This window comes from Muscardinus avellanarius (assembly GCF_963383645.1).
Source record: "Muscardinus avellanarius genome assembly, chromosome: 6".
NCBI lineage: Eukaryota > Metazoa > Chordata > Mammalia > Rodentia > Gliridae > Muscardinus > Muscardinus avellanarius.
Window position 1 is genome coordinate 31,150,762 of NC_137791.1, and position 26,886 is coordinate 31,177,647.

Here is a 26,886-nt window from a genome sequence, read left to right on the forward strand (position 1 = left end):
CTGTTCTGGGCCCTTTTTTTGCTTATGTCATATATACACGACGAAAAAGGAGAATGTGCTGAAATTATTCATTACATTCAAAATAGAGGGAAAAGTATAATAGTAGACTCAACAGAATTAAAGAAACTTAATTAAATGTGTGGGGAAAAAGGAGTTGCCACAAATAGCAACTTCAGTTGAAGAGAATGTCTAGGGAAGTTCCATTGGAATAGTGTGCTACTTGTGTCTGTAGCAGAAAAAGAGAAGTCTAAAACATATGACTCGAGTTTTTGGGAAATTTACTGTGAATTTGAGTTCCATTTGAAGCTATGCTTAAGAAGACCCAAGAGAAAGGACCAGCAGAATGCAGTGCGGGCCCCTTCCCTGATGCTGATGTTTCACACTTTACTTCCTATTTCAGGTTTTTTTTTTTTTTTACTGATCACTATATACATTTTATGCCCCATTTAATCTTGTTTGTTCCACTAGACTGTCATATCCACAAGGACAGTGATTTTTGTTTATCATGCTAGTGTATTACTAACATTTAGTTATTGCTACTACTATTCTTGGCACAGGGGGAATAAAGAAAACAATACTTTTTTTTTTTGAGATCATTGGTGACTTGGAGAAGGGATTCAGTTTAGGGGCAAAGATTAGATAGATTCCCAACGGTTATGCAATAACTTGCTAGTTGAGAAAATGGCTGGAAGAGGTGTATCTCTCATTCTAGAATGTTGGCAGAGAAACAACAGTAGCTATGGAGGATTCAGGGAGGGTCAAGTGAAGAGTTTCTGAGACAGAAAACGTTGAATTGGAAACGATTCAGAGAGCATAGTGTTAATAGTTAAAAAAATATGGGTGCATGTTATTATTTCATTTTAACTCTCTGGATGATTTACAAATTTCAAAAAGAGATATAAAAAGGCTGGTAAAGAAGAAACCGTCATCCTGGATTTTTTGGTACTGGGGATTGAATGCCCAGGGGCATTCTATCTCCAAGCTAATACCCCTAGGCTCCCTAGCCCATTTATTTTTTATATATATGTATGTATATATATATATATATATATATATATTATTGGTGCATTGTAATCATACATCACATTGGAATATAAGACTTGAGAGGATATACAAGCACACATCATCCAATTAGCCCTCATCTAGTCCCCATCCCATTCCCTCCCCCTCCCTTGATCCCATGCTTGTTTGGTGTTTAACTTTGGTACATATGTTTATGTACCTCCTGCTTTTTAAAGAGGCTCCATCTTCCCCTATTCCATACCCTCTGATTGGTCACCTTAATTGCTTCACTATAGGGCCCTTTCTATAGCTCGACCACTTCCTGTTGCCCCTTTCCTCCTAGTTATTGCTGATTAGGGTAACCATCTGGTTTTAATTTTCTGCGATATATCTCTGTGCATGCCGCGTTGCAAATACCGATCCCACTCTTGACTGCCCCAATTGTGGCCTGGCTACCCGGTGGACTGATCCAGACCTCGCTGGCTCAAACAGTGGCCTTGCCTCATGGGAGGCCCCGGTTCTGGCCTCGCTGGCCCTGACACTGGCCTAACCCCTCAGCTGGCTTCGATCCCGGCCTTGGAGGCCCCAGCACTGGCCTTCCTCACGGCAGGCTCCGATGTTAGCCGATGGCCCTGGCATTGGCCTAACCCCTCAGCAGGCTCCGAACCAGGCCTTGGAGGCCTCAGTAGTGGCCTTGCTTCATGGAAGGCTCCGATGCCGGCCGCTGGCCCCGGCACTGGCCTAACCCCTCGGCAGGCTTCGATCCTGGCCTCTGAGACCCCGGCACCGGCCCTGCCTCGCTGCAGGCTCTGATCCTGGCCTCACTGGCCCCAGCACCGGTCTGACCCCTCGGGAGGCTCCAATCCCGGCCTCGGAGGCCTCAATAGCGGCCTTGCCTCACGGCAGGCTCCAATCCCAGCCTCGCTGGCCCTGGCACCGGCCTAACCCCTTGGCAGGCTCCAATTCCGGCCTCAGAGGCCTTAATAGCGGCCTTGCCTCACGGAAGGCTCCGATGCCGGCCAGTGGCCCCGGCACTGGCCTAACCTCTCAGCAGGCTTTGATCCCGGCCTTGGAGGCCCCAGCACCGGCCTTGCCTCATGGCAGGCTCCAATCCCAGCCTCTCTGGCCCCAGCACCGGCGCCAAACCCCTCGGCAGGCTCCAATCCCGGCCTCGGAGGCCCCAGCACTGGCCTTGCCTCACGGCAGGCTCCGATCCTGGCCTCAGAGGCCTCAGTAGCAGCCTTGCCTCACGGAAGGCTCCGATGCCGGCCAGTGGCCCCAGCACCAGCCTAACTCCTCAGCAGGCTCTGATCCCGGCCTCGGAGGCCCCAGCACCGGCCTTGCCTCGCGGCAGGCTCCGATTCCGTCCCTAGCCCATTTAAAAAAAAATTTTTTTTAAAGAAATAGGGTGTAGCTAGGTTGCTGAGAGTCTCACTATTTGCTGGGGCTATCGTCAAATCTGCCATCTTCCTGTCTCAGCCTCCCAAGTACTGGGATTACAGGTGCATGCTACCATACCCAGCTTTGATCTTTTTTCTTTGTAAGAATTTAATTTTTGCCCAGGGCACTAGTAGTGAAGGTAGAATTAATATCCATATTTTGAGAGGAGGAACGAGGAGGGGAGTTTACTGGTCTATTCAGCTTTTTGCTTTTGTGCTGAATCTGTTACCTGCAAGGGACTTGTTTTCTTAGGTAACACGTGTATTTGGTAGATTTCCCACTGGCACAAAGAGTTTATAAAGGTTACATATGGATTATTTTAATAGGAATATTTCTTTTCTTGAATAAACAATGCCTTGGTTCTTAAAGAATAAAACATAGAAGAAGGTTCAGTGGTGTATGCTTGTAATCCTAGTACTTAAGAGGCTGAGACAGGAGAATTGCTGGTTAGAGCCCAGCCCCTTGGCAATTTAGCTTTCAAAGTAAAATATTAAGATAGGGCTGCGGGTGTAGTTCAGAGGCAGGATGCCCCTTGGGTTCAATCCTAGTAAACCTTCCTCCAACACACACACACACACACACTTTATCTGCTTTGTATTTTTAGGGTTAAACAGATTAAATGACATATCTAGACAAGTAGTTTAATGTGGTAGATTTCTTTCTGTAATTATTGATAGATTTAATTTACTAACATTTTTCTAAAAACGAGGATCAGCTATAATGAAGGGAACTTTAAAATAAGATAGGACATGACACTTGTGCATGAATGTATTGCTTTATCAAGTAATTTTTTTATAAAAGCCTCGGTGCCATTGCTCAAATGTTTATAGACCTTATCTTGGGATTATTGTCAGAGTTGCTTTAGTGACTCCCATGAGGAAATTATCTCTTTACATTATTGTATATTGATTTTGAGTCTGGTTCAGCTTAAATAACCAGCTTCTTTTCACCAGGCCCTCTTCTGGGTGAGTGTTGAATGTTATCAAAAACCAAATCTCTCCAGAAAAGGTGAAGAATTACTACTAATGATAATATTTCAAAGAATGTGCTTACAGTAGTATTCTTGAAGCACAAGAACTTTCTTCATGCATTCAACAGCCAGTATGTTACTGTGAATGACCAGTGTAGTAAGAAAATCCATTGCAATCTGGCCTTTTTCTCTCCTCACCCCTAGTCTGTTGCAGTTGGCTATTGGCTCTGGAGGCAGAATGGATGCAGGCAGCGGAGGGCCAGGCCTCACTTGTGTCGAGCACAGCACGGCTTTGCTAAGTTCCATGTCCTATCCAGGGGTGTGCAAATTTATTGGTAGTTTTTGGAAGAAAGGATCACTGTACTTTATTATTATTGAACTATGATAAACTTAAATAACTCAATAAAAGTACACTTTGGAAATGACACCACTTCTCTAAGGACCTGATGTTAAATATAGCATAGGATCATATTTCCTTAAGTCTGTAGGTACTCACTAACAGTTTGCCAAGTAAAAGGATGAGAGTATGGTTTTTCATGTGCCAGTGTGCTTGAGAGGTAGCTAGAAGAGAGGAATATATGTGATAGGATGTAGTTATTTTGATATTAGTGGCAGTGATGAAGTGGCAGAAAGCCTTTGTTGAATTGGGGAGTAAGGAATGTTGCCTTCTGACACCTATGATTCATAGTTGAATTTTTGTCTCTTATAGCCATTTGTTGAGGGTCTTTTTTCCTCTCTCCCTTCCTCTTTTTTGTGGTACTGGGGATTGAAGTTGAGGGCATTCTACCTGTGAGCTACACTCCCAGCCTTTTTTTTTTGTTTTGTTTTTTTAAATAGGGTCTTGCTGAGTTGGGGGGGGGTGCTCAAACTCCTCCTGTCTCAAGTACTGGGATCACATGCATGCACCACCATACCTGGCTCAAACTAAGTTTCTTTGAGGGCCAATATGTGTTTTAGTCACACTTTTTATCAGCAAGATAAGATTTCAGCACAGGGCTTTATGCAGAGCAGATACTCAAATGCATTTAATTTACCAGTGAATTTTGAGTGAAGGGAAGGGGCAAAATCTTAACTGATTTTTGGATTTCTCTCACTTCCAAGCTCTTTTTAAAAAGTTCTGTGTAAACAGAACTTTTCATTAGTATTAGAACAAATGTTAAAGTTTTATTTTTTTCTTTTTTCTTTGTTGGTACTGGGGATTGTACTCAGAGTGTTGCCCATTTTAGGCAAGTGCTCTACCACTGAACTAACCTTAATCGTAGGCCTTAAATTATGCTAATATAATGTATAGAACAGGATGTTTTGAATTATATATAAATTGTGAGATGGCTAAATTGAGCTAGTTAACATGTGATTGCTTCACATACTTGTATTTTGTGATAAAACACTTTTTTTTTTTTGCACTGTCTCAGCCTCCCATATATTGTGATTACAGGCTTGAGCCACCATGCCCAGTTTATTTTTATTTTTTATTTATTTTATTTTTTTCTGGTGCTGGAATTGAAGTCAGGGACATTTTACCTCCAAACATATCTCCAGCCCTATTTTATGTTTTTATTTGGAAACTTTCTAAATTGCTGAGGCTGATTTTGAACATGCAATCCTCATGTCTCAGCCTATCAAGTACTGGAATTACAGGTGTTTACTGCTATGCTCAGCTTGTTGTTGTTATTATTATCATTATCTTGAAACAGGCTCTTGCTAAGTTGCAGAGGGTTTTGCTAGTTGCCAAGGCTGACCTCAAACCTGTAATCCTTCTGTCTCAGTCAAGTACTGAGATTTACAGGTATACTCTACTCTTCTTCTGGTTTTTTTTTTTTTTTTTTTTTTTTTTTTTGTGGTACTGGGGATGGAACCCTTCTACCTCTACACTACCAGACCTATTTTCTATTTTTTATTTGGATACAGGGTCTCTTAAAGCAAGCGAGGCTGGCTCGAACCTGCGGGATCCTCTTGTCTCCGCCTCCCAAGAGCGGGGATTACAAGTGTGTGCCACCACGCCAGGCTTCTTCTAGTTTTTTTTATTTTTATTATTTTAATTTTTTAATTTTTGTAGGTCTGGGGATAGAACCCAGAGGCATTCGATCTCCGAACTACACCCCCTGCCCAATTTTTTATTCTTTATTTTGAAACAGGGTCTCACTTGAGTTGCGGAGGGCCTCACTTAGTAGCTGAGGCTGGCCAAGAACTGCGATCCTCCAGTCTCAGAGTCCCAAATGCTGGGATTACAAGCGTGTGCCACCACGCCCGGCTATTCTTCTAGTTTTTAGTTGGGTTTTTTTCTTGCTCTTGTATTGAGTTTCTAACATATTTTTGATATGGATTCCTTACAAGATGGTTTGCACATATTTTCTCCTAATCTATAGACTGCTCTTTACTCTGTTGATTGCTTTATTTGTTGTGCAAATGGATTGTATATGATCCATTTACCTGTTTCTTGCTTTTGTTGCCTGTGTGTTAGCTGTCATATCTAAAAATTCCTAGACCAAACCAATGTCATAGAGATTTTTTCTGATGTTTTCTTCTAGTGTTTTTGTAGCATTTTATTTTTTATTTGGAAACTTGTTACTTTAAATCTTTTATATATTTTGATTTGTGCATATGGTACATGATAGAGACCTGATTTTACTTCTTCTGCATGTGAGTATCCGTTGTCCCAGGGCCATTTACTGAAGGGGCTGTACTTTCCCCATTGTGTGTTCGTGGCATATCATTTCTCATAAACCATAAATGTGTGAATTTATTTCTAGGGTTTCTTTTTCATTCAGTTGTGTACTTAAGCTATTTACTATTATAACAAATATTATAGTGTTGCATCAATGTTTACTTAAAACAAGAAGTTATATAAGAAAACAAGCAAAAACCCAAATCTTATTCCAAGTTGAAGGTCTTTGCAGCCTCTGGTATATCAGATTATTTTGTCAGAGAATTATTGTCATCTATTTATTGTGTTACTCTTCTTAGATTTCCATAAGCACCATTTAAAAACTGAGGAATAATAATGGCAGTCAGTGCTGAAAAAAAAAGAGTGCCTGTTGAATGCCAAGACATTGTTGAAGCACCTTATACATCTTACTTACATATTGTGGTTAGCCTTGTGTCACACATGAAGAAACTGAGCCCCACAGAACAGCAGTCAGTTCAGGAGCCAGCAGTGCTCAGGTGATCCAGGTGGTGTTAGCACAGTGTCTGGCATAGCATAGCATGGTGTACAGAAGGTAGTTGTCTGGTAGTGTACTCTTTGATTTCCTACCCTGTTTCAAATGTCTTCTTCCCACATTTCTGCAAATATTACATTCTGTTACAGATTTCTTAATGTAAAACAACAACAAAAGTCTCTTAAAATCTTTTGTGAGGAGAATAAAAACACTTAGAATGCTTTCCCTGGAGACTTTTGATGTAGAGCTTAAGTGCTGAAAGTAAGGTAAACAATTTTGGGACCTTGTAGCCACCCACACCTGCATTGGTAGGATTGGCTTTCTGAGTTCCAGAAACACCACTGTCCAAGGTTTTGGGCTTCATCAAGCAAGACTGTTGTTCTTCCTGTCAGCTGTTCAGAAACTATGATATCACCATAAAGTTGGCAATTTAAAAAGTTTCTTCTGTTGAGGATATCAGATGAGGGCTCAGATGTAGTTTAGTGCCAGAGCTCTTGCCTAGTGTGTGCTAAACCCTGGTTTTGATCACCAGTATAACACAAACAAAACAAAAAAGGATATTAGACAAAACAATGAACCATTACATAGGATCAACATAATTTTAAATACGAACATTATAAGAATGACAGTCAAATAAGTAAAGGAATTTATGATCCCCAAATAAAGCAGAGATCTTTAGATTGAACATAACTAGTTTACTAAGGACCACACATGGTCCTTATTTTCTCATTTTGCCACATACTGCTGAACAATTTCCTATGGATCTACATTTGGAAACCCTGCCCTAGGCTTTTTTGAAATTGATCCTTTACCAGGTAAAGGCTTTACATTTTTCATTTCCTCCTTCCTATATGGGTCTGGTGATTTTAGGACCCAGTAGCTGATAGACAAATCCAGCTACTTTTTATAATACTGGCCAGGAAGCAACATATATTTTAAGTTTTCCACAGAATTTTAGGAGATGTGGAGTAGGGAACATCGTCTTACCTTTACTCTTTATCTCCCTTTCTGACCATGGTGGTGTCTCTGCATTCTGCAATGGCTGCCCGGGATGATCTCTCTCACCACACCCAGGGCTTCTGGTTTCCTTCTGATTTCTGGAGAATCTTGGTAATGATGACCTGAAAGCTTCAGATGTGGAGGGTGGGTTTCAGAGGGCAGAGGTGTGTTTGTGAATTTGGTGGAGTCTGCCATATAAATTCACACATGTGCAGATTTAAACTGATGCATGCATGCTGCATCCTCTATAAAAGAGGGAGGCAACACAGCATCAGGAGGGTAAGTTTAAAAATGTTAGATTTTGGCTTTAAAGGACTAATTTGATAGGTGGGATACATCAGAAATTGTGACTATCCTGCTATTCCTTCTAGGGGAGTATTTGGGGAAACAATTTTAATTTCCTGATTCTTCTCCAGAATCCAGTACTGTACTTATTTTTCTATAACTGCCTTCCTCCCACTTCACCACATGTGTATCTAGTTGGATGGTTACGCTATCCTACCCCCTTACTTTTTATTGACAAGTCTGAAAGAAACCAATTCTGAACCATATCTAACATTCCTTTAGCATCTTGAATCACTTCTGACCAATAAAAGGGAAAGGTTTTACTGGCATATATGGAATATTTTCATTTGCTTCTCTTGTCCTCTTGAGAAATAAAAAGTTTGAGAATAAGTAACACTATTGGTGGTTGGCTCCTTGGTAAAACATTCAAGATAGGAAAAACAGATGTTAAATTATTTTTGTCTTTTGTCCTACAAAAATGGCAGCAGTGAAGTTTCTTTTTCTTTTTCTTTTTTTTTGGTGGTACTGGGAATGGAACCCAGGTGCCTTCTACCTCCGGGCTACACTCCCAGACCTATTTTATATTTTATTTGGAAACAGGGTCTCTTAAACCAGCTGAGGCTGGCTTCAAACCTGCGCGATCCTCCTGTCTCAGCCTCTCAAGCTCTGGGAATACAAGCGTGCGCCACCACGCCCGGCTAGCAGTGAAGTTTCTATATTTAAAACATGCTTCCGTTTGGAGAGAACTCCCTTCTTGCTAGGAGGCAGTTAAGAGCCATGTCCTCAGTGGCCTGGATCATACTGCTATAGGACAGTTGAGGACAAAATAAAGTCTTTTGATTGAGCCCCTGGAGTTGGGTTGGTATTAGGAACTTGAGGCTTCCTGACCAGGATTCAGGCAAACTCCAAGTCCTCTTGTTGGAGAGAGTTCAGTAAGTCCCTCATTCCCCTCGACTCTCTAAGGTTTAATCAGAATCCTTAGGAAATGAATTGAATACCAAGCCAAAGGCTTTAACTGAATTGTTAGAACATCATTTAGATGGTAAGTGTTAAGTTGATTTTTAAAAAATCGAAATCAAGAAAGTCCAGGAATCTTTAGAGTGGAATGTGTGTGTGCACACATGCATCTGAGCCTTTCTGCATGTGTCTACATAGCTGATTTTTGGTGATTATACTTTAATACATGTTAAAAACTTAAACATATAATTATTCATTGCCTGCTAATGTAGTGATGAAGAGCAAAAACCAATGCAATGATTTTCTAGTATGTCATTTTACAGATTGAAATTAAAATTTGACTATGAATTTTCAATGTGAAAGATTAAAATAAGTTACTTTAAATTGAAGGTGGTTTTTTTTTTTTTTGGTGGTACTGGGGTTCCTGGAAGCCCTTCAACCTCCGGGCTACACTCCCAGACCTATTTTACATTTTTATTTGGAAACAGGGTCTCCTAAGCCAGCTCACGTGGCTGGCTTCGAACCTGCGTGATCCTCCTGTCTCTGCCTCCCAAGCGCAGGGATTACAAGCCTGCGCCACCACGCCCGGCTAAATTGAAGGTGTTTTTTAAGTTTATTCTTCTGTATTGCACGAGAGATGAATTCTGGAAAGCCATAGGAATGTTGTTCTGAGTGGGAAATACTTACTACTAACTTTTGAGAACAGGAATTGTAAATTGTTTTGGACACTTAATTTTTAAAAAAATTTACTTGCATAGTGCATTTTTAGTTAAATCTGAATTATTGATTTTTCTAATTAGAGATTTTAGTCTTTACAAATGAAACTTGTTTGCTTACATGGTGAGTTTCCCCAAGTACTGACAAGGAACCTAGTATATAATGTGTATTCTAGATTGCTAAATATAGTACTGCTCATTTAGTAATCATGAAAACTGCCCTGTGATTGCTACTGTAGTTGTATTATTTAACATTTACATTATCTTCAGTAAGGACTAAAATCTTTCCTTCATCTCCTGTCACTCCACAGTGACTGCTTCTGGGGCTTCCTGACACCAACTTCAAGTTAGAGGAGGAATGGGACAAAGGAGTGTTTTGTTGCATGTAACTCAGAAGTTCATTTTATAATTTTCATGTCAAAGAGGCAACCTTTATAATTACATCAAGTTAGGAGTTGTTCAAAACCTCACTATTAAAAAGACATAAAGAGTGCCATTTTCATTGGAAAACACCTAAGGAAATTTTAGACAGAGAACAGCTGAATCAGTATCTTCATTTCTGGGATTCTTCAGCCATGTGTCTCAGAGATATAAAGTTCAGGAACCTTAGGCTAAAGTAATACATTAAGGCCTTGTCATAGGTGAGCAGCAAATAATTATGGGTTTTTCTGGACATTGTTGTTGTTGTAGTTGTTGTTGTTGTTATTATTATTATTATTTTGGTGTGGGGATTGAACCTGAAACCTCTGCTACTAAACTACCCCAACCCTGGGCTTTGACATGTGAATTTGAATAGTCACAATCCTTGAGGGTTGTTTTTATTTTGGGCACAAATTAGATTTAGGGTTAAAGTAGCTATTTAAGAATATACTTAGAGCTGGGCGTGGTGACTCATGTTTGGGAGGCGGAGACAGGAGGGTCGCACAGGTTCAAAGCCAGCCTCGCTGGCTTAAGAGACCCTGTTTCCAAATAAAAATATAAAAATAGGGCTGAAAGTGTAGCCCAGATATAGAAGGGTTTCCAGGAACTCCAGTAAAACACACACACACACACACACACACACACACACACACACACACAGGAATTTTATTAAAAATCCTACATTGCCATGAATTATTTTCCTTGCATTTTTGGAAGCAATGTGGCGATGCAGCTTTTTGGGGTGTGAGTGGCTGGACGGCACAGACACTTTAGCGATCTTGTGATGGGACATTTTTTATTGCTCTTGTTGCTTTGCAAAGGCGTACATGATGGGGTGTCTGTTGTAAAATAATTTTCTTGCCAGGGATGATAGAAATGAAAGAGTCATAAGAGTGCTGATGGCCTTGTCCCCCTTCTCAACCCCTTTTCTCTAGGGACATGAGGAGAAGGGAATCATTATATTCCCAGAGATAATCCTTAAAGACCCAAATCTGTGTGTAAGTGCTTGCGAGACCAATTTGTATTTGGGGTTCCAGAAAGGACTCTTGGTCTGGTCTGCCACCTTGTGGCGATTATATCAGTTGGCCTACACAGGCATTTCCCAGTGAAAATACTTCTCTCTCCGTTCTAGCGGGTGATCACCTTTAAGTCTTGCATGTTATCTCACAGGAATGTTATCCTTTTCTTTTTTTGCCCCCAGAGCCTCCAGTATGTTGCTAGATTCGGCATTTAGAAAGAGGTAGAAAGCAGTGTCTTTGTTCAAGGTGTCTGTTCTCTGATGAAAGAGATAAAGTATAACCACAGTTAGAAAAGTGACCACCAAAAGCTCATCTGCATGACCAAGTGGTAGAGGCAGTAAAACTACTTGAGTAGCTCAGAAAGGAAGTGCTCACTGCCAGTGGTTAGTGGGGACTTGGAGAAGTGCTTTTTGCCAGGAGAGAGGAGGGACGACTGAGGGACTGGCCCAAAGATGGCTGGATACTGAATGAAAAGGGCACAGGAGATTGCTGGTGCTCCAGCTTTATTGGTAATCCCATGGTGTGGGGGGCTTGGAAGCAGGCGGCTGAATGTGCTCTGCCTGGAGCAGTGCTAAGGAGCATTTGCTCTGTGGGGAGGGGCATCCTGCCCCACTCTTAGCAGTATAGTCCTTGGAGAATTTTGGGTGAGAACTTCCTGACCTTTAATGTGGCTTGCAAGCCTACTAGAAATACATGTTATATAGTATTGTACAGAAGAATGTTCTTTGGGACACATTTTGGGAAATATTGCAGAAAAGGAAGGGGGTATTTCAAGATTACCCTAATAATCTGCCACTAACTTATTGTGAGTTACTTCACTATCATAGGTTTCTTTCAGATGAGGCTTTAAAAATGTGTATTAGTTATTGTACAGATACATTTTAGAAGAAAACATGTATAACACTTTGTTTTCTTATATCATCCCTAGATGAAAAACTATCTGAGAATGGTGATAAAACAAAGTAGATCTTCAAAGACAGTGATAGTAACTCCAGTGAGACTTATGGAAAACATTCTGAAACTTTAAACATTTTAAAAGATTGAAATGTTAATATTACAGAATCTTTAAAAGTTGAGCGACTTTTCAAATATAATGGAATGTATTCAGAGATTTTTTAAAAAGACCTTTTTTTTTTGGTGCTGGGAATGAAACCCAGGGGCCTTCTGTGTGCTAAGCAGGCTCTTTACTAACATGGAGCCACACCCCAGTCCCAAGACTTTATTTAAGTGTTAAAACAGTTTTGTGCTATCGAACATAAACTTCTTTCAGAGAGAAAAATATTTTCAGGTTGTTGTTTAGCTTTGCCAATCTTAAATATGTTCCTAGCCAACCTTTTGTGGAGGAAAAATTAAGTGGTTTCTCTGAAATTGAAGCATTTTTCCCGTTCCCCTTTTCCTCATTCTTAAGTATATGAGACTTTAAACCAGTGTTATTTGTAAAGTATATTAATAACAGATGTGGTAAACTATGTGTTGACTAGAGTTCTTAGACCTGATTTAAAAATCCAGGTTTAAGGTGGGGGTATAGTTCAGCAGTAGAGTAGGTATTTAGCATGTGAGAGCCCTGGGTTCAATAAAATAAAATCTAGATTCATAAAACAGACAACTAAGGGACGCTTTATATAATTTATAAGAACTCATTTGGCTTTTTTGATAGATACTCATTAATTTGTGAAAATTCTGATGCACATAAATATTTTAGTAATATTTAAAATTTTATATTAAGATTACTTGTATTTTTTTTTTTCCCGTGCATCTAGGAATGGAATTCAGGGGCATTCGACCTCCTAGCTACACCCCCAGCCTTATTTTTTATTTTTTTATTTTGAAACAGGGTCTCACTGAGTTGCGGAGGGCCTCACTAAGTAGCTGAGGTTGGCCTCGAACCGCGATCCTCCAGTTTCAGCCTCCCAAATGCTGGGATTACAAGCGTGCGCTACCATGCCCAGCAAGATTACTTGTATTTGCATTAAGATCTCATAGGTAATAAACTAAGCTATCATCTATTGGGATATGTGTTTGTGCCATGTGTCACGAAACTGGTTAGATTCAGCCGTGAAGTCTAGCCACATCAATAGTATTCACCTTGTTTTGAAAGCATAATCTGAGTGAATACTCAGGGACTCTCACACACAATGAGGGAGTGATGGGGGCCAGGACTTGAACTTTGTACCATCTAAAGTCTATATTCTTTACATTACATCTTCTTCAGGTAGCTTTTATATGTTTTATTGCAAACATATTTGAGGTCTCCTAAGTAAAACTCAACTATCAAGTCTGTAAATACGGTGATATTTGTAGAATATCTATCTTTTTGCCCGTTCTCCATTTGGAAAAGACATAAGACTAAGCCTTGAATGCCCTGTCTTTTAACCCCCTAATTAATAATAATTATGTTGGAGACAGAGCTCTCTAATTCATTGTTAGTGATCTTTTGCCCAGAAAGTAATGTACATTTTGCCTCTACAAGTTCCTCTCTGATCCATCCCCATGGAAGGGTATGTGGCACCCGTATAGTTCCTGTGACCACTGTCATGCTGAGCAAGATGCTCCTGTCTTTCTCTACAGATATATGTTCAGATCCGTAGATGTTAGCATTTAGGTCTCAGCCTCCGCAGACCTGATCATTGCCACACAATTTTGGCTTTGGTTTCATTAATGATTTAATCTTTAAAAGAATCAACTTGTTTCCAAATACTGTTTGAATATATGGCTTTGAACATTAAAAAAAACTTTTTTAGAGGAAAATATATATCATTTATGGTACAATGCAAAATAATTTCTTTTTCTATTATCTTTTATTGCAGCTAAGTCTGTAGAGGCCAGAAAGGATGCACCAACATATGGTAGGCACAGACAGGAAAGTGGGGGTGGGAGTAAGGAATATCTCCTTTCTTGAACTTCTCCAAAGATTATAGTAAAATATACTGTTAGTGAAATCTTCATGCCGGCAAACCAATGAAATTAGAAGCTAGTTCTGAGTGAATTGTATATTTTGCTGTAAAGCCTATTATGTTCTGAATGGGACTGTGAGGAGAAATTAGAGAAAGAGCCCAGGATGCAGCGCACTTTCCCTCTACATTCTTTCCCATTAAGGGGAGACTGTCTTTACAGATGCTGAGCATGAGGATTGACTTTGATTAGGTTGTGAATAGTCACTCTCCCAAAGTACTTAGAAGATGCTTTTTGGTTTTGAACCTGCAACCAAAAAAAAAAAGAGGGAGATTCTGTTTTTTTATGGGACACATTCAGTAGAATTGCCTTGTCACTCTTTTTGTCTACTGGGTTTACAGTGGTTTTATAACTTCAATATGATTTGAAATAGCATCTATTTTTGAGAAAAGGATGTCCTTCCTAGGGTAGAAGGAAAGGTGTATTGTTCTAAAAAAAAAAAAAATGCAGCTTCCTGGGTAGAATAAGTTCCTGTTTATGCTCAAAGACTAAAGATATTTTTTTTTGGGGGGGGAGTAGCTTACATATTTTAAAAAGATCCTTAAATTAGTAGTAGATGTGTGAACTTTGTCTTAGGAAGGTTAAAATTTCTTGTATTATATGTCATAGTTTCTTGACAAGAATGGAAATTGGATCACTTTATATAATGCTCTCTGACATTTTGTTTTTATGGTCAAGTTTGTTGAAATATAACTTTTTTCTCTGAATATTTCTCTTGTTTGTGTGTAGAGGAAACAAAAATTAGAATCCATGAATATCACTTCCTGAAGGCCATATACTTTCCTGTACACTAGTAGAAGCTTGTTCTGAGAGGCCACAGGCCGGGTTTTCACTGATGGTTGCAGGCTCTACCTTGGCTTGAGAAGCAGGGCCTTCTCAGCATCTCACCTCTCTTCATTTGTTTTTTTTTTTTTTGTATTCTTGCTGAGTACAGGGAATTCCATGTCAATAACAGATTGTGTGTGTGTGTGTGTGTGTGTGTGTGTGTGTGTGTGTGTGTGTGTGTGTGTATGGAACCCAGGGGAATTTGACCTCAGAGCTACACCCCTGAGTTATTTTTTATTCTTTATTTTTGAAACGGTCTCACCAAGTTGCGGAGAGCCTCACTAAATAGCTGAGGCTGTCCGTGAGCTGCCATCCTCTGGTCTCAGCCTCCTGAATGATGGGATTACAAGCGTGCGCCACCACGCCCAGCTCTTTGCGTTCTTCTTGCTCAGCTGTAGTCCTTTTTCTCCCTCATTTCTTATGGTTAGAAAGCAGAGATTTCCCTGATGCCTTTTTTTTTTTTTTTTTTAGCTGCCTTGAGTTCCCCCTACATGCCTAGCTTGTGATGGTCATGTTCATAAAACATAGACATTGGTCCTTAATTGCCTGTCATCTGGATGCCAATTTCTTACCATTCCTGCTGGTTATAGTTACAAAATCTTAAGTTCACATAGATTCTTATCTGTAAAGTCCTGTAGCCGAAGCTAAACAATACTGCCTTCCACTTAACAGAATAAAGTGAAATAATGTTACAGTGTAGCATAATGTCTTCTAGTTTGTATACCTCCTTAGGGCAGAAACCATTTAAACACATTTTTTTGGGGATGGCTTATTCTAAGAGTAATAGAAGAAACTCAGGACACAATTGTTGAGTTCATTTAAGTAGTTTATAGTTTAGTCAGATATATAAGATACTTACATGAAACAGCTGTACAGGATTTCCTGGTTCTGTATTGCTTGAGTCACATATGTTTAAAAGTACCCCCATAGCTGTGGTGGAGTCTATAAATCCAGTATTTAAGAAGCTGAGGCAAGAGGATTGTTTTAAATAGACTTTAAAACACTTGAAAATATCGAAGACTACAGATCAGTAAGGTGAAAAACCATCGGTTTATTTGAAAGTTGACAGCCAGGCATGGTGGCATACGTTTATAAAAATCCCAATACCTGGGAGGCTGAGACAGGAGGATTGCAGGTTTACAGCCAGCCTCAGCCACTTTATGAGGCTCTCAGCAACTTAGAGACATCATGTTTCGAAATAAAAAATAGAAATAGCAGCTAGGTGTGGTGGCACATGCTTGTAATCCCAGCGCTTGGGAGGCTGAGACAGGAGGATCACACAGGTTCAAAGCCAGCCTCAGCTACTTACTGAGGCTCTCAGCAACTTAAGTGAGACCCTGTTTCCAAATAAGATATAAAAAAGGTCTGGAAGAATATCCCAGAGGTAGAAAAGCCCCTGGGTTCCATCCCCAGTACCACCAAAAAAAAGGGGGGGGGGGCTAGAGGTAGAATGCCCCAGGATCAATCCCTAGTGTTGAAAAGTTGACCACTAGAGGGTGACAATATTCCTACTATGGATACATTTTAAATTGAAATGACTTAGTTTTTTTACCCTTTAACACATAATGTTTTAAGGCAAATCTTAGAATACTATTTAAAAGATTTTAATTTATCATTTAATTATTTAATGAATTATTATCATCTTTGCCTTTAACATATAAATGTCTATAGTTTCAGTTCTTAGATGTTTTTCCTAAGGCTACAAAGTTTTTTCCTAATTGAAAGGATTAAGTTTTAATGAAAGAAATATGATTTTCATACTGAAAGGTACAGTACATTGTTTAAAAAATTTAAAAAAGCCATAAATGAATGGAAAGGCATCCCAGACCAAGGGTCAGGAGACACAGTATTGTTAAGATGGCAGCACCACCTGAACTGATCTGCAAGTTCCTTGCAGTCCTTACTAAAAATTCCATCTGGCTCTTTTGCAAATACTGGTGAAAATTAATGATTCAAAAATTTCTTTTGGAAATATAAAGAACCCCAAAGAGCCAAAAGGCTTGGAAACTAAAGCGCAAGGTTGGAATGCCCATACTTTCCAATTTCAGAACTTAACCCCATAATTGTTTAATCAAGATAGTGTGGAACTGGCATAACGTAGACACATAGACCAATGGAATAATTGAGAGTCCAGAAACACATTTTTACATATATGGTACATTTTTTTTTTTTTTTTTTTTGGTGGTACTGGGGATGGAACTCTTCTACCTCTGGGCTTTACTCCCAGACCTATTTTATGTTTTATTTGGAAACAGGGTCTCTTAAACCAGTGAGGGTGGCTTCAAACCTGCTTGATCCTCCTGTCTCTGCCTCCCAAGCTGGGTGGGAGGTGTTACAAGCCTGCCCCATGCACCACCACACCTGGCCAATTGTTCTTATTTAACAAGCATATCAGTATAGTTTGATGGGAGAAAAATGGTATTTTCAACAAATGATGCTGGGATAACAGAATAATGTAGGACTTTATTTCACACTGTATAAAAATTAACTCAAAGTGAGTCATAGACTCAAAGATAAGAGCTAAAACTACAAAACTTTTAGAAAATATGGTAGTAAATCTTCACAGTCTTGTATTAGGGTTCTAAAGTATGACTAAAATGCACATGTTAAGCCGGGTGTGGTAGCGCATGGTTGTAAATCCTGCACTTGGGAGGCAGAGACAGGAGGATGGCTCAGGTTCAAAGCCAGCTGTGCTGGCTTAAGAGACCCTGTTCCCAAATTAAAAAAAAAAAAAAAATATATATATATATATATATATATGTATGTATATGTCTGGGAGTGTAGCCCGGAGGTAGAAGGGTTTCCAGGAACACCAGTCCCATGAAAAAATGCACATGTAGCCGGGCGTGGTGGAGCATGCTTGTAATCCCCGTGCTTGGGAGGCGGAGACAGGAGGATCGCGCTGGTTCGGAGCCAGCCTCGCTGGCTTAATTAAGAGACCCTGTTTCCACATAAAGTTAAAAAATAGGTCTGGGAGTGTATTCTGTGGGAGTGTAGCCCAGAGGTAGAAGGGCTTCCAGGAACCCCAGTACCACCAAAAAAAAAAGTAAAAATAGATAAATTTGGCTTCATAAAAATTAAAACTTTATGCTTCAATGGATACTGTAAAAAAGATAGATATGGAATAGGGGAAATATTTGTAAATTATATATCTAATAAGGACCTTCTATTCATAATGTATAAAGACTTCTTAAAATTTAATGATAAACAATTAAGACATGAACAAAGAATTTGAATAGACATTTATCTGAAGCATATGGAAAGATGCATAACATATTACTTATTAGGGGAATATAAATCAGAGTCAAAGTGAAATACCACTTCTTATCCAGTAAGATGACTAAAATAAGAAAGATAATAACAAGTGTTGACAAGGATGTAGAGAGTTTGGAATCCTCTTCATATGTTGCTGTGGGGATTATAATATAATGCAGCTGCTTAGGAAAGCACTTTGACGGGTTCTTATAAAATAAGATTATTGTTTGAACCAGAGGTTCCATTTGTAGTTATATATTCATTAGAATTGAAATTATGCTTACACAAAAATTTATAGACAGAGTTCATAGCAGTATTATTAAACAGTGGGTAGAAATCCAAGTGTCCATTAATAAATGAGGAAACAAAATGTAATGTATATATCTACAATGGAATATAATTTGAAATTAGACCAGAAAAGTTCTGATACTGATCATATTCCTGTTATCACAACTGTGTACTCCCACGTATTCATTGTAGTCTTAAATACTCACTTGTCTTACATGACTTTGCACTTGTACCTGTTTTGAGAATTTGTGATTATTTTCAAGTTCTTTTCTTAACTGTTTACTACAGTGTGATGTAGAAAAACATATACAATCTTTAATTTTTTTTTGTGATACTGGAAATTGAACCTAAGGCTGCATGCATACTTTGGAAGTGCTGTATCACCAAGCTAGCCCTTTAAAAAATTTTTACTTTTAACCAAGGCCTTACCAGGTTCCTTGAATGGCCTTGCACCTGTGCTGTTCCTGCCTCAGTCTCCCGAGTAGTTAGGATTACAGGTGTGCAACGCCATACCTAGCTTATGTTTTTTTTATTTCAAAAGAAAACATTTAAATATTGCTAAGTATAAGATTTTATTTTGGTAAGAATTGAAACATGACATGGATTACATGTATTGATTAAGAAGATAATTTGAAGCTGGGGGTGGTAGCACATGCTTGTAATCTCAGAATTTGGGAGGCCGAGTAAGGAGGATTGCAGGTTGGGAGACAGATTCAGCAACTATCAAGAGTCTTATCAATTTAATGAGACATTTTTTCCAAATAAATAAAATCAAACTGGAGGATGGAGCTCGAAGGTAGAATGCCTCTGGGTTCAATGTTCAATCCTCAGCATAACACACACACACACACACACACACACACACACACACACACTAATTTGATTAGTCATGGGATTGACAAATATGTATGCTTTGAAATAAAAATGTTATATTTTCATTTTTGATGTAAGTGGCATAAAATAGGTGATAAGAATAATTTATGAGGGATTTATTTTCATTAGCTTTAGTCATTTTACTTTATGTTTTAGATGTGCATATATGAAAGGCAATTGTAATGGATATTTATACAGGTCAGCTTTTCTTTTAATAATGTTTATTTTTAATTTCTAAAAATACAGGTATCTAAAAGAAAGCTACCAATATTTTAATTTGTAGCTTATTTTAGAAACCCTCTCTTCCTAGCTGGGCGTGGTGGCACACTCTTGTAAATCCCAGCATTTGGGAGGCTGAGATAGGAGGATCGCATAAGTTTGAAGCCAGCCTCAGCGACTTAGTGAGGCTCTCAGCAACTTAGACCCTGTTTCCAACCAAATAAAGTATAAAATAGGTCTGGGGGTATAGCATGGAGGTAAAAAAGCCCCTGGGTGGTTCCACCCCCAGTAACACACACACACACACACACACACACACACACACACACACACACACCCAGCCACCCACCCGCCCACCCACCCACCCGCCCTTTTTCCTGCCAAATCTGTTAATTTATATTCTTTTCTTTAAAACAGGACCTGGAAATAGTGTATTCCTATTTACATGGAATGGAAGCTTTATCAAACTTGAGAGAACATCAACTTAGGTATGTCATTTTACTATTTAATAATCATAGACTGCTAGATTTTATATGTTTATTTATTATTAAGAAGTAGCTTTAAAGAATTATTTGCTTATGAAAACTCTACTTCCTGTAGTCCCTAAACTTGGCTTTGTAAGTCTTATAAAATTGAATTCAGTTATAGTCATAATATTTTTGACATTTCTGTCATATTAATATTTTTCTACTGTTACTACAACTTATTGCCCCCTAACCTCAAAGGAATAAACACCATTTGGTAAACATACCAAAAGGGGCATTATTTGCCATTCTTGGAAAATAAAAAACATACCGGATGGCACTCTGATACATTAGAAACCAAAAGGTTTTTAATTATTCAAAGAATTATTCTAGTGTGTTATTAGCCTTACTGTATTCAGTAGTCTGCCTCTCTCTCAGCAACACAGTTTATACCATGCTTGTTTTTATGTGGTGGGTTCATATCAAAATCTATCATTTCTGTTTTACAGTTTTTATTTACGGTTATTTGAGCTTTGTAATAAAGAATAGAAGTGATTTTGCCTTAACTGCAATAAAAAACAAACTATGGTGGGAAGATGAATTACATATGAATGCCAACTAGGACATGAGGCTTTGATTTCTTCATCTTTGGCTAGTTGTGATGCCAGCAAGTATTAATTAGGAAAGGAAGACATTTCCCATATATTTCCCCTATACTCTTTAAACACTAATTAATTTGTGAGCACGTCTATTTCATATTTAGTTGTTAATTGAAAAAAGTATCAAGAGATTTAAGTGTTTTCTAAAATTAAATTTTTAATAAAAAATCACTTAAAGTAGATTGCAGAGTAAGTGTTTAAAAATGTAGACAAGTTTTATTAGAAAGGACAAAACCATTGGGATTTTAGATGGCTCAAATTAAAGTAAGAATAATTTTTATTTATTTATTTATTTATTTACTTTTTTTTTTTTTTGGTGGGTCTGGGGATGGAACCCAGGGGCATTCGACCTCTGAGCTACAACCCCTGCCCTATTTTTTATTCTTTATTTTGAAACAGGATCTCACTAAGTTGCAGAGGGCCTCACAAAGTAGCTGAGGCCATCTGCAAACTGTGATCCTCCTGTCACAGCCTCCTGAATGCTGGGATGATAAGCATGTGCCACCACACCCGGATAAGAATAATTTTATTTATTTATTTATTTATTTTTAATTAATTAATTAATTATTATTATTTTTTTATTGGTGCACTGTATTCATACATCATAGTGGGATACAAACTTTTGTAGACATACGTGCACACATCGCCCAGTCAGCCCCCACCCGATCCCCACCCCATTCCCTCCCCATCCCTCCTTCCCATGCTTGGCTTAGTGGTTGACATCTAGTATTATAGCAATTTATCCAAAATTAAAAATGATAATCTCACATAACAGTTTCATTTGTCTGATACCAAGCTTTTGATGACTTAAAGATAACATTTCAATATTTCTTTTTGCTTTCTTTCTTACCAGAGAATATTTTTTTTTATTTTTTTAGGTGAAACTATCATATATTTATATATTTATTTTTCAGAAAAAAATCTATCCTAATATGGAATATGGATTCTAGATACCTAAAACAATCTTGAAAAAGAACAAAGCTAGAAGATATATATTTTCTGATTTCAAACCATATAAAGCTACAATAATTGAAACAGTGTAGTACTGTTCTAAAGGCAGATATATAAACCATTGGAGTTAAATAAAAGCCTAGAGCTAAATTCTTCCCTATATTATCAAGTTATTTTTGACAAGGTTTCCATGAACATTTGGTGGTGGAAATACTAATCTTTTAACTAAATATTGTTGAAAAATAATAATTACATGGAAAAGAATAAAATTGGACCCTTACCTAATCCCATATACAAGTATTAAAATAGATAAAAGACCTAAATATAAATCTTAAGACTATACACTTTTAGAAGAAAATCTGGGTCATAAAACCTCACAACATTGAAATTGGCAGTGATATCTTGGATATGATTTCAATGGCACAGGCAACAGAAGAGTATACAAACTCCCTAAAAAAAAAAAAATATTGTATATCCAAAGACAATGTAAACAGAGTTAAAAGTTACTAATAGAATTGGATAAAATATTTCCAAATGCTATATCTGAAGGTATATTAATATTCCAACTAGAAATCCTAAAAATTAACAACAATAAAGGCAAACAATACCATTTAGAGATAGGTAAAAGACGAACATAAATAATGAATCTCCACAGATAACCAATCTTAGTTGCCTGTTGGATGGAAACTCTTGTTTCTCTGGTTCTGGTGTGTGTTACCTATTTCTTCTTTTTTTTTTTTAAATTTTATTTTATTGGTGCACTGTATTCATACATCATAGTGGGATACAAACTTTTGTAGACATACATGCACACATCGCCCAGTCAGCCCCCACCTGATCCCCACCCCATTCTCTCCCCATCCCTCCTTCCCATGCTTGGCTTAGTGGTTGACATCTAGTATTATAGCAATTTATCCAAAATTAAAAATGATAATCTCACATAACAGTTTCATTTGTCTGATACCAAGCGTTTGATGATTTAAAGATAGCATTTCAATATTTCTTTTTGCTTTCTTTCTTACTAGAGCATATTTTTTTCTGTTTTTTTAGGTGAAACTATCATATATTTATATATTTATTTTTCAGAAAAAAATCTATCCTAATATGGAATATGAATTCTAGATACCCAAAACGATCTTGAAAAAGAACAAAGCTAGCAGATATATATTTTCTGATTTCAAACCATATAAAGCTACAATAATTGAAACAGTGTAGTACTGTTCTAAAGGCAGATATATAAACCATTGGAGTTAAATACAAGCCTAGAGCTAAATTCTTCCCTATATTATCAAGTTATTTTTGACAAGGTTTCCACGAACATTTGGTGGTGGAAATAATAATCTTTTAACTAAATATTGTTGAAAAATAATAATTACATGGAAAAGAATAAAATTGGACCCTTACCTAATCCCATATACAAGTATTAACTCAAAATAGATAAAAGACCTAAATATAAATCTTAAGACTATACACTTTTAGAAGAAAATCTGGGTCATAAAACCTCACAACATTGAAATTGGCAGTGATTTCTTGGATATGACTTCAATGGCACAGGCAACAGAAGAATATACAAACTCCCTAAAAAATAAAAGAAAATATTGTATATCCAAAGACAATGTAAACAGAGTTAAAAGTTACTAATAGAATTGGATAAAATATTTCCAAATGCTATATCTGAAGGTATATTAATATTCCAACTAGAAATCCTAAAAATTAACAAAAATAAAGGCAAACAATACAACTTAGAGATAGGTAAAAGACTAACATAAATAATGAATCTCCACAGATAACCAATCTTAGTTGTCTGTTGGATGGAAGCTCTTGTTTCTCTGGTTCTGGTGAGTGTTACCTATTTCTTCTTTGTAGTTAATCTCTTTGAGTATTTTCTCTAGCGCTGGTTTTGAAGACATAAATTCCTTCAGTTTCTGTTTGTCATGGAAGCTTCTTATTTCTCCATCTAATTTGATAGAAAGTTTTGCTGGGTAGGAAATTTTTGGCTGGAAGTTGTTTTCTTTCAGAGTTTGGAATATGTTACTCCAAGCCCTTCTGGCTCTCATGACTTGGTTTGGGAAGTCTGGAGTGATTGTAATTGGTTTGCCTCTGAATGTCAGTTGGCCCTTTGTTTTTGTTGCCTTTAAGATTCTCTGCTTGGCTTCCACATTGGTCATTTTGACAGTTATATGGCGTGGGGATCCTCTTCTCCGATCCTGTATAAAGGGAGTTCTATAAGTTTCCTGGATCTGTGTATCAACCTCTTGCCCTATATTTGGAAAATTTTCTGCTCTTACTTCCTTGAAGAGATTGTTGATCCCTTTGGTATCACTTTCTTTTCCCTCCTCTATTCCAATTATTCTTAGGTTAGCTCTCTTAAGATGGGCCCATATTTCTTCAATGTCAGATTCCTGCTGTTGGATATTTTTTTCTAGATTAGAAACTATGCATTCATTTTTGGATTGCTCATCTTCTAAGAGCGAGATTCTGTTCCCCATGTGGTCTAATCGGTTTTTTGTGCTTTGAATTGAGGCCTTTACTTCATTAATTGCATCCTTTATATCTTTTTGGCTCTCTCTGAGTTCTTTTCGAAGCACCTCTATTATTTCTACAGTTATTTTCCTGATTTGATCTTCTAGAAATCTCTGATTTTCTGTTTTATCAGGTTCTGATGTTGTGGGGTTGTGCACATTCATTACTCCAGTGTTATTCCTCTTTCCCATGATTTCGGAGGTTTGTGCCTTCTCTGGGTTCTTCCCTTGGGTCACTATGGCTTCACTTAAGGTGCTCTGGATCTCGAGTCTGTATTATCTCAGACCCCACTACTCCTTTACTGGGTTGTATCACAGAGTCTCCGACCCAGGGAGTCGATAGAGGCTGCTTTAAACTATGGGGGGTGCCAGGTTGCACGTTCTCCTATGGTGTGATATCTCTGCCACTACCACTCCCTCACTGGGTCAAGTCCCAGGAGGCCCAATACTGCGATTTCTCCTCTGTGGCCCGCAATTTGACTCACTGTTCTTGAGTACGCAGATGTAGCTGTACTGGACTCGGTGAATTCACTGCTGCTGCCGCCGCCGGTGCCAATATGACGCCTCTGCCACGCCCTCGGCCATGAGGCTGGCGTATTTTTTCTTCTCTGGTTTTGATTTCCACTCTGAATCCCTGCAGCGTGTGCTGAGCTCAGCCACTGGGAGCTTTAAATGCTGTCTGTGCCGAAAGATCCCGCCTGGCTGTTCCGCAGCGGCTCACCTGGCTTGCTGTAGCCGTCCGTTGAGTTCGCCGCTGCCGCCGGCAGTATGGCGCTGTAGCCGTCCGTTGAGTTCGCCGCTGCCGCCGGCAGTATGGCGCTGCTGCCGCGTCCTCGGGCGCGTGTGTCTCCTCTGTGGCCCTGAGCTCTGTTCTCAGTCCGCTTTCTCTCTGGAGCCTGGTGGTTTTTTTTGTTTTTCTGGTGATGGTGCTTTCTGGCTATGAAAGCCCTCTTTTTGTGGTAATGGAGATTGGTTGTTAGCGGGACTCTTAAGCCCCGCTTTTCTTGGTCGCCATCTTCCCGCACCTATTTCTTCTTTGTAGTTAATCTCTTTGAGTATTTTCTCTAGCGCTGGTTTTGAAGACATAAATTCCTTCAGTTTCTGTTTGTCATGGAAGCTTCTTATTTCTCCATCTAATTTGATAGAAAGTTTTGCTGGGTAGGAAATTTTTGGCTGGAAGTTGTTTTCTTTCAGAGTTTGGAATATGTTACTCCAAGCCCTTCTGGCTCTCATGACTTGGTTTGGGAAGTCTGGAGTGATTCTAATTGGTTTGCCTCTGAATGTCAGTTGGCCCTTTGTTTTTGTTGCCTTTAAGATTCTCTGCTTGGCTTCTACATTGGTCATTTTGACAATTATGTGGCTTGGGGATCCTCTTCTCCGATCCTGTCTAAAGGGAGTTCTATAAGTTTCCTGGATCTGTATATCAACCTCTTGCCCTATGTTTGGAAAATTTTCTGCTATTACTTCCTTGAAGAGATTGTTGATCCCTTTAGTATCACTTTCTTTTCCCTCCTCTATTCCAATTATTCTTAGGTTAGCTCTCTTAAAATGGGCCCATTTTCTTCAATGTCAGATTCCTGCTGTTGGATATTTTTTTCTAGATTAGAAACTATGCATTCATTTTTGGAATGATCATCTTCTAAGAGCGAGATTCTGTTCTCCATGTGGTCTAATCGGTTGTTTTTGCTTTGAATTGAGGCCTTTACTTCATTAATTGCATCCTTTATCTCTTTTTGGCTCTCTCTGAGTTCTTTTCGAAGCACCTCTATTATTTCTACAGTTATTTTCCTGATTTGATCTTCTGGAAATCTCTGATTTTCTGTTTTATCGGGTTCTGATGTTGTGGGCATTCATTGCTCCAGTGTTATTCCTCTTTCCCATGATTTCGGAAGTTTGTGCCTTCTCTGGGTTCTTCCCTTGGGTCACTATGACTTCACTTAAGGTGCTCTGGATCTCGAGTCAGTAGTATCTCAGACCCCACTACTCCTTTACTGGGTTGTATCACAGAGTCTCCAACCCAGGGAGTCGATAGAGGCTGCTTTAAACTATGGGGGATGCCAGGTTGCACGTTTTCCTATAGTGTGATATCTCTGCCACCGCCACTCCCCCACTGGGTCAAGTCCCAGGAAGTACAGTACTGGGATTTTTCCTCTGTGGCCCGCAATTTGACTCACTGTTCTTGAGTTCGCAGATGTAGCTGTACTGGACTCGTTGAATTCTCTGCTGCTGCCGCCGGTGGCAATATGGCGCCGCTGCTACACCCTCGGCCGTGAGGCTGGCTTATTTCTTCTTGGTTTTGAATTCCACTCTGAGAACTTGCAGCGTGTGCTGAGCTCAGCCACTGGGAGCTTTAGATGTTCCCTGCGCTGAAAAATCCCTCCTGGCTCTTTCGCAGCGGCTCACCTCGGCTTGCTGTAGCCGTGCCGTGAATTCGCCGCTGCTGCCGGCAACATGGCGCTGCTGCTGCGTCCTCGGGCGTGAGGCCGGTGTATCTCCTCTGTGGCTCTGAGCTCTGTTCTCAGTCCGCTTTCTCTCTGGAGCCTGGTGATTTTTTTGTTTCTCTGGTGATGGTGTTTTCGGGCTATGAAAGGCGCTGATTTTGTGGTAATGGAGATTGGTTGTTAGAGGGGCTCATAAGCCCCGCTTTTCTCGGTAGCCATCTTCCTGGAAGTCCTTAAGAATAATTTTAAAAATAGGTACGTTGTTTGATATTTTGTGATGACAACTTTCCCAAGAAAACAATGACAGTATTGCTAATTGAATACAGTTAATTTCAAATCCAAATGAAGTTAGTTAATACATACACACAAAGGTCACACCCCTTATATGAACATAAAACCACACATAGATAACATCTAGGTATGTTGTTATGTAATAGTTTATAGTATGTGTGGTTATAAACTTTTTTAGAT

At 38.8% G+C, this 26,886-nt stretch overlaps 1 protein-coding gene across 2 annotated transcripts in view; it reads left to right on the plus strand.

Annotated features, from left to right (window-relative positions):
* Positions 1–26,886, plus strand: part of RAPGEF2 (Rap guanine nucleotide exchange factor 2) — a gene marked incomplete at both ends in the record, with an annotated part of 267,933 nt that overhangs the window by 63,198 nt on the left and 177,849 nt on the right. For both annotated transcript variants that reach the window (XM_080697997.1, XM_080697998.1), the window contains one exon: positions 19,796–19,866. In XM_080697997.1, the coding sequence (XP_080554123.1) occupies positions 19,796–19,866 (71 nt within the window). The remainder of the gene's footprint in view (positions 1–19,795; positions 19,867–26,886) is intronic.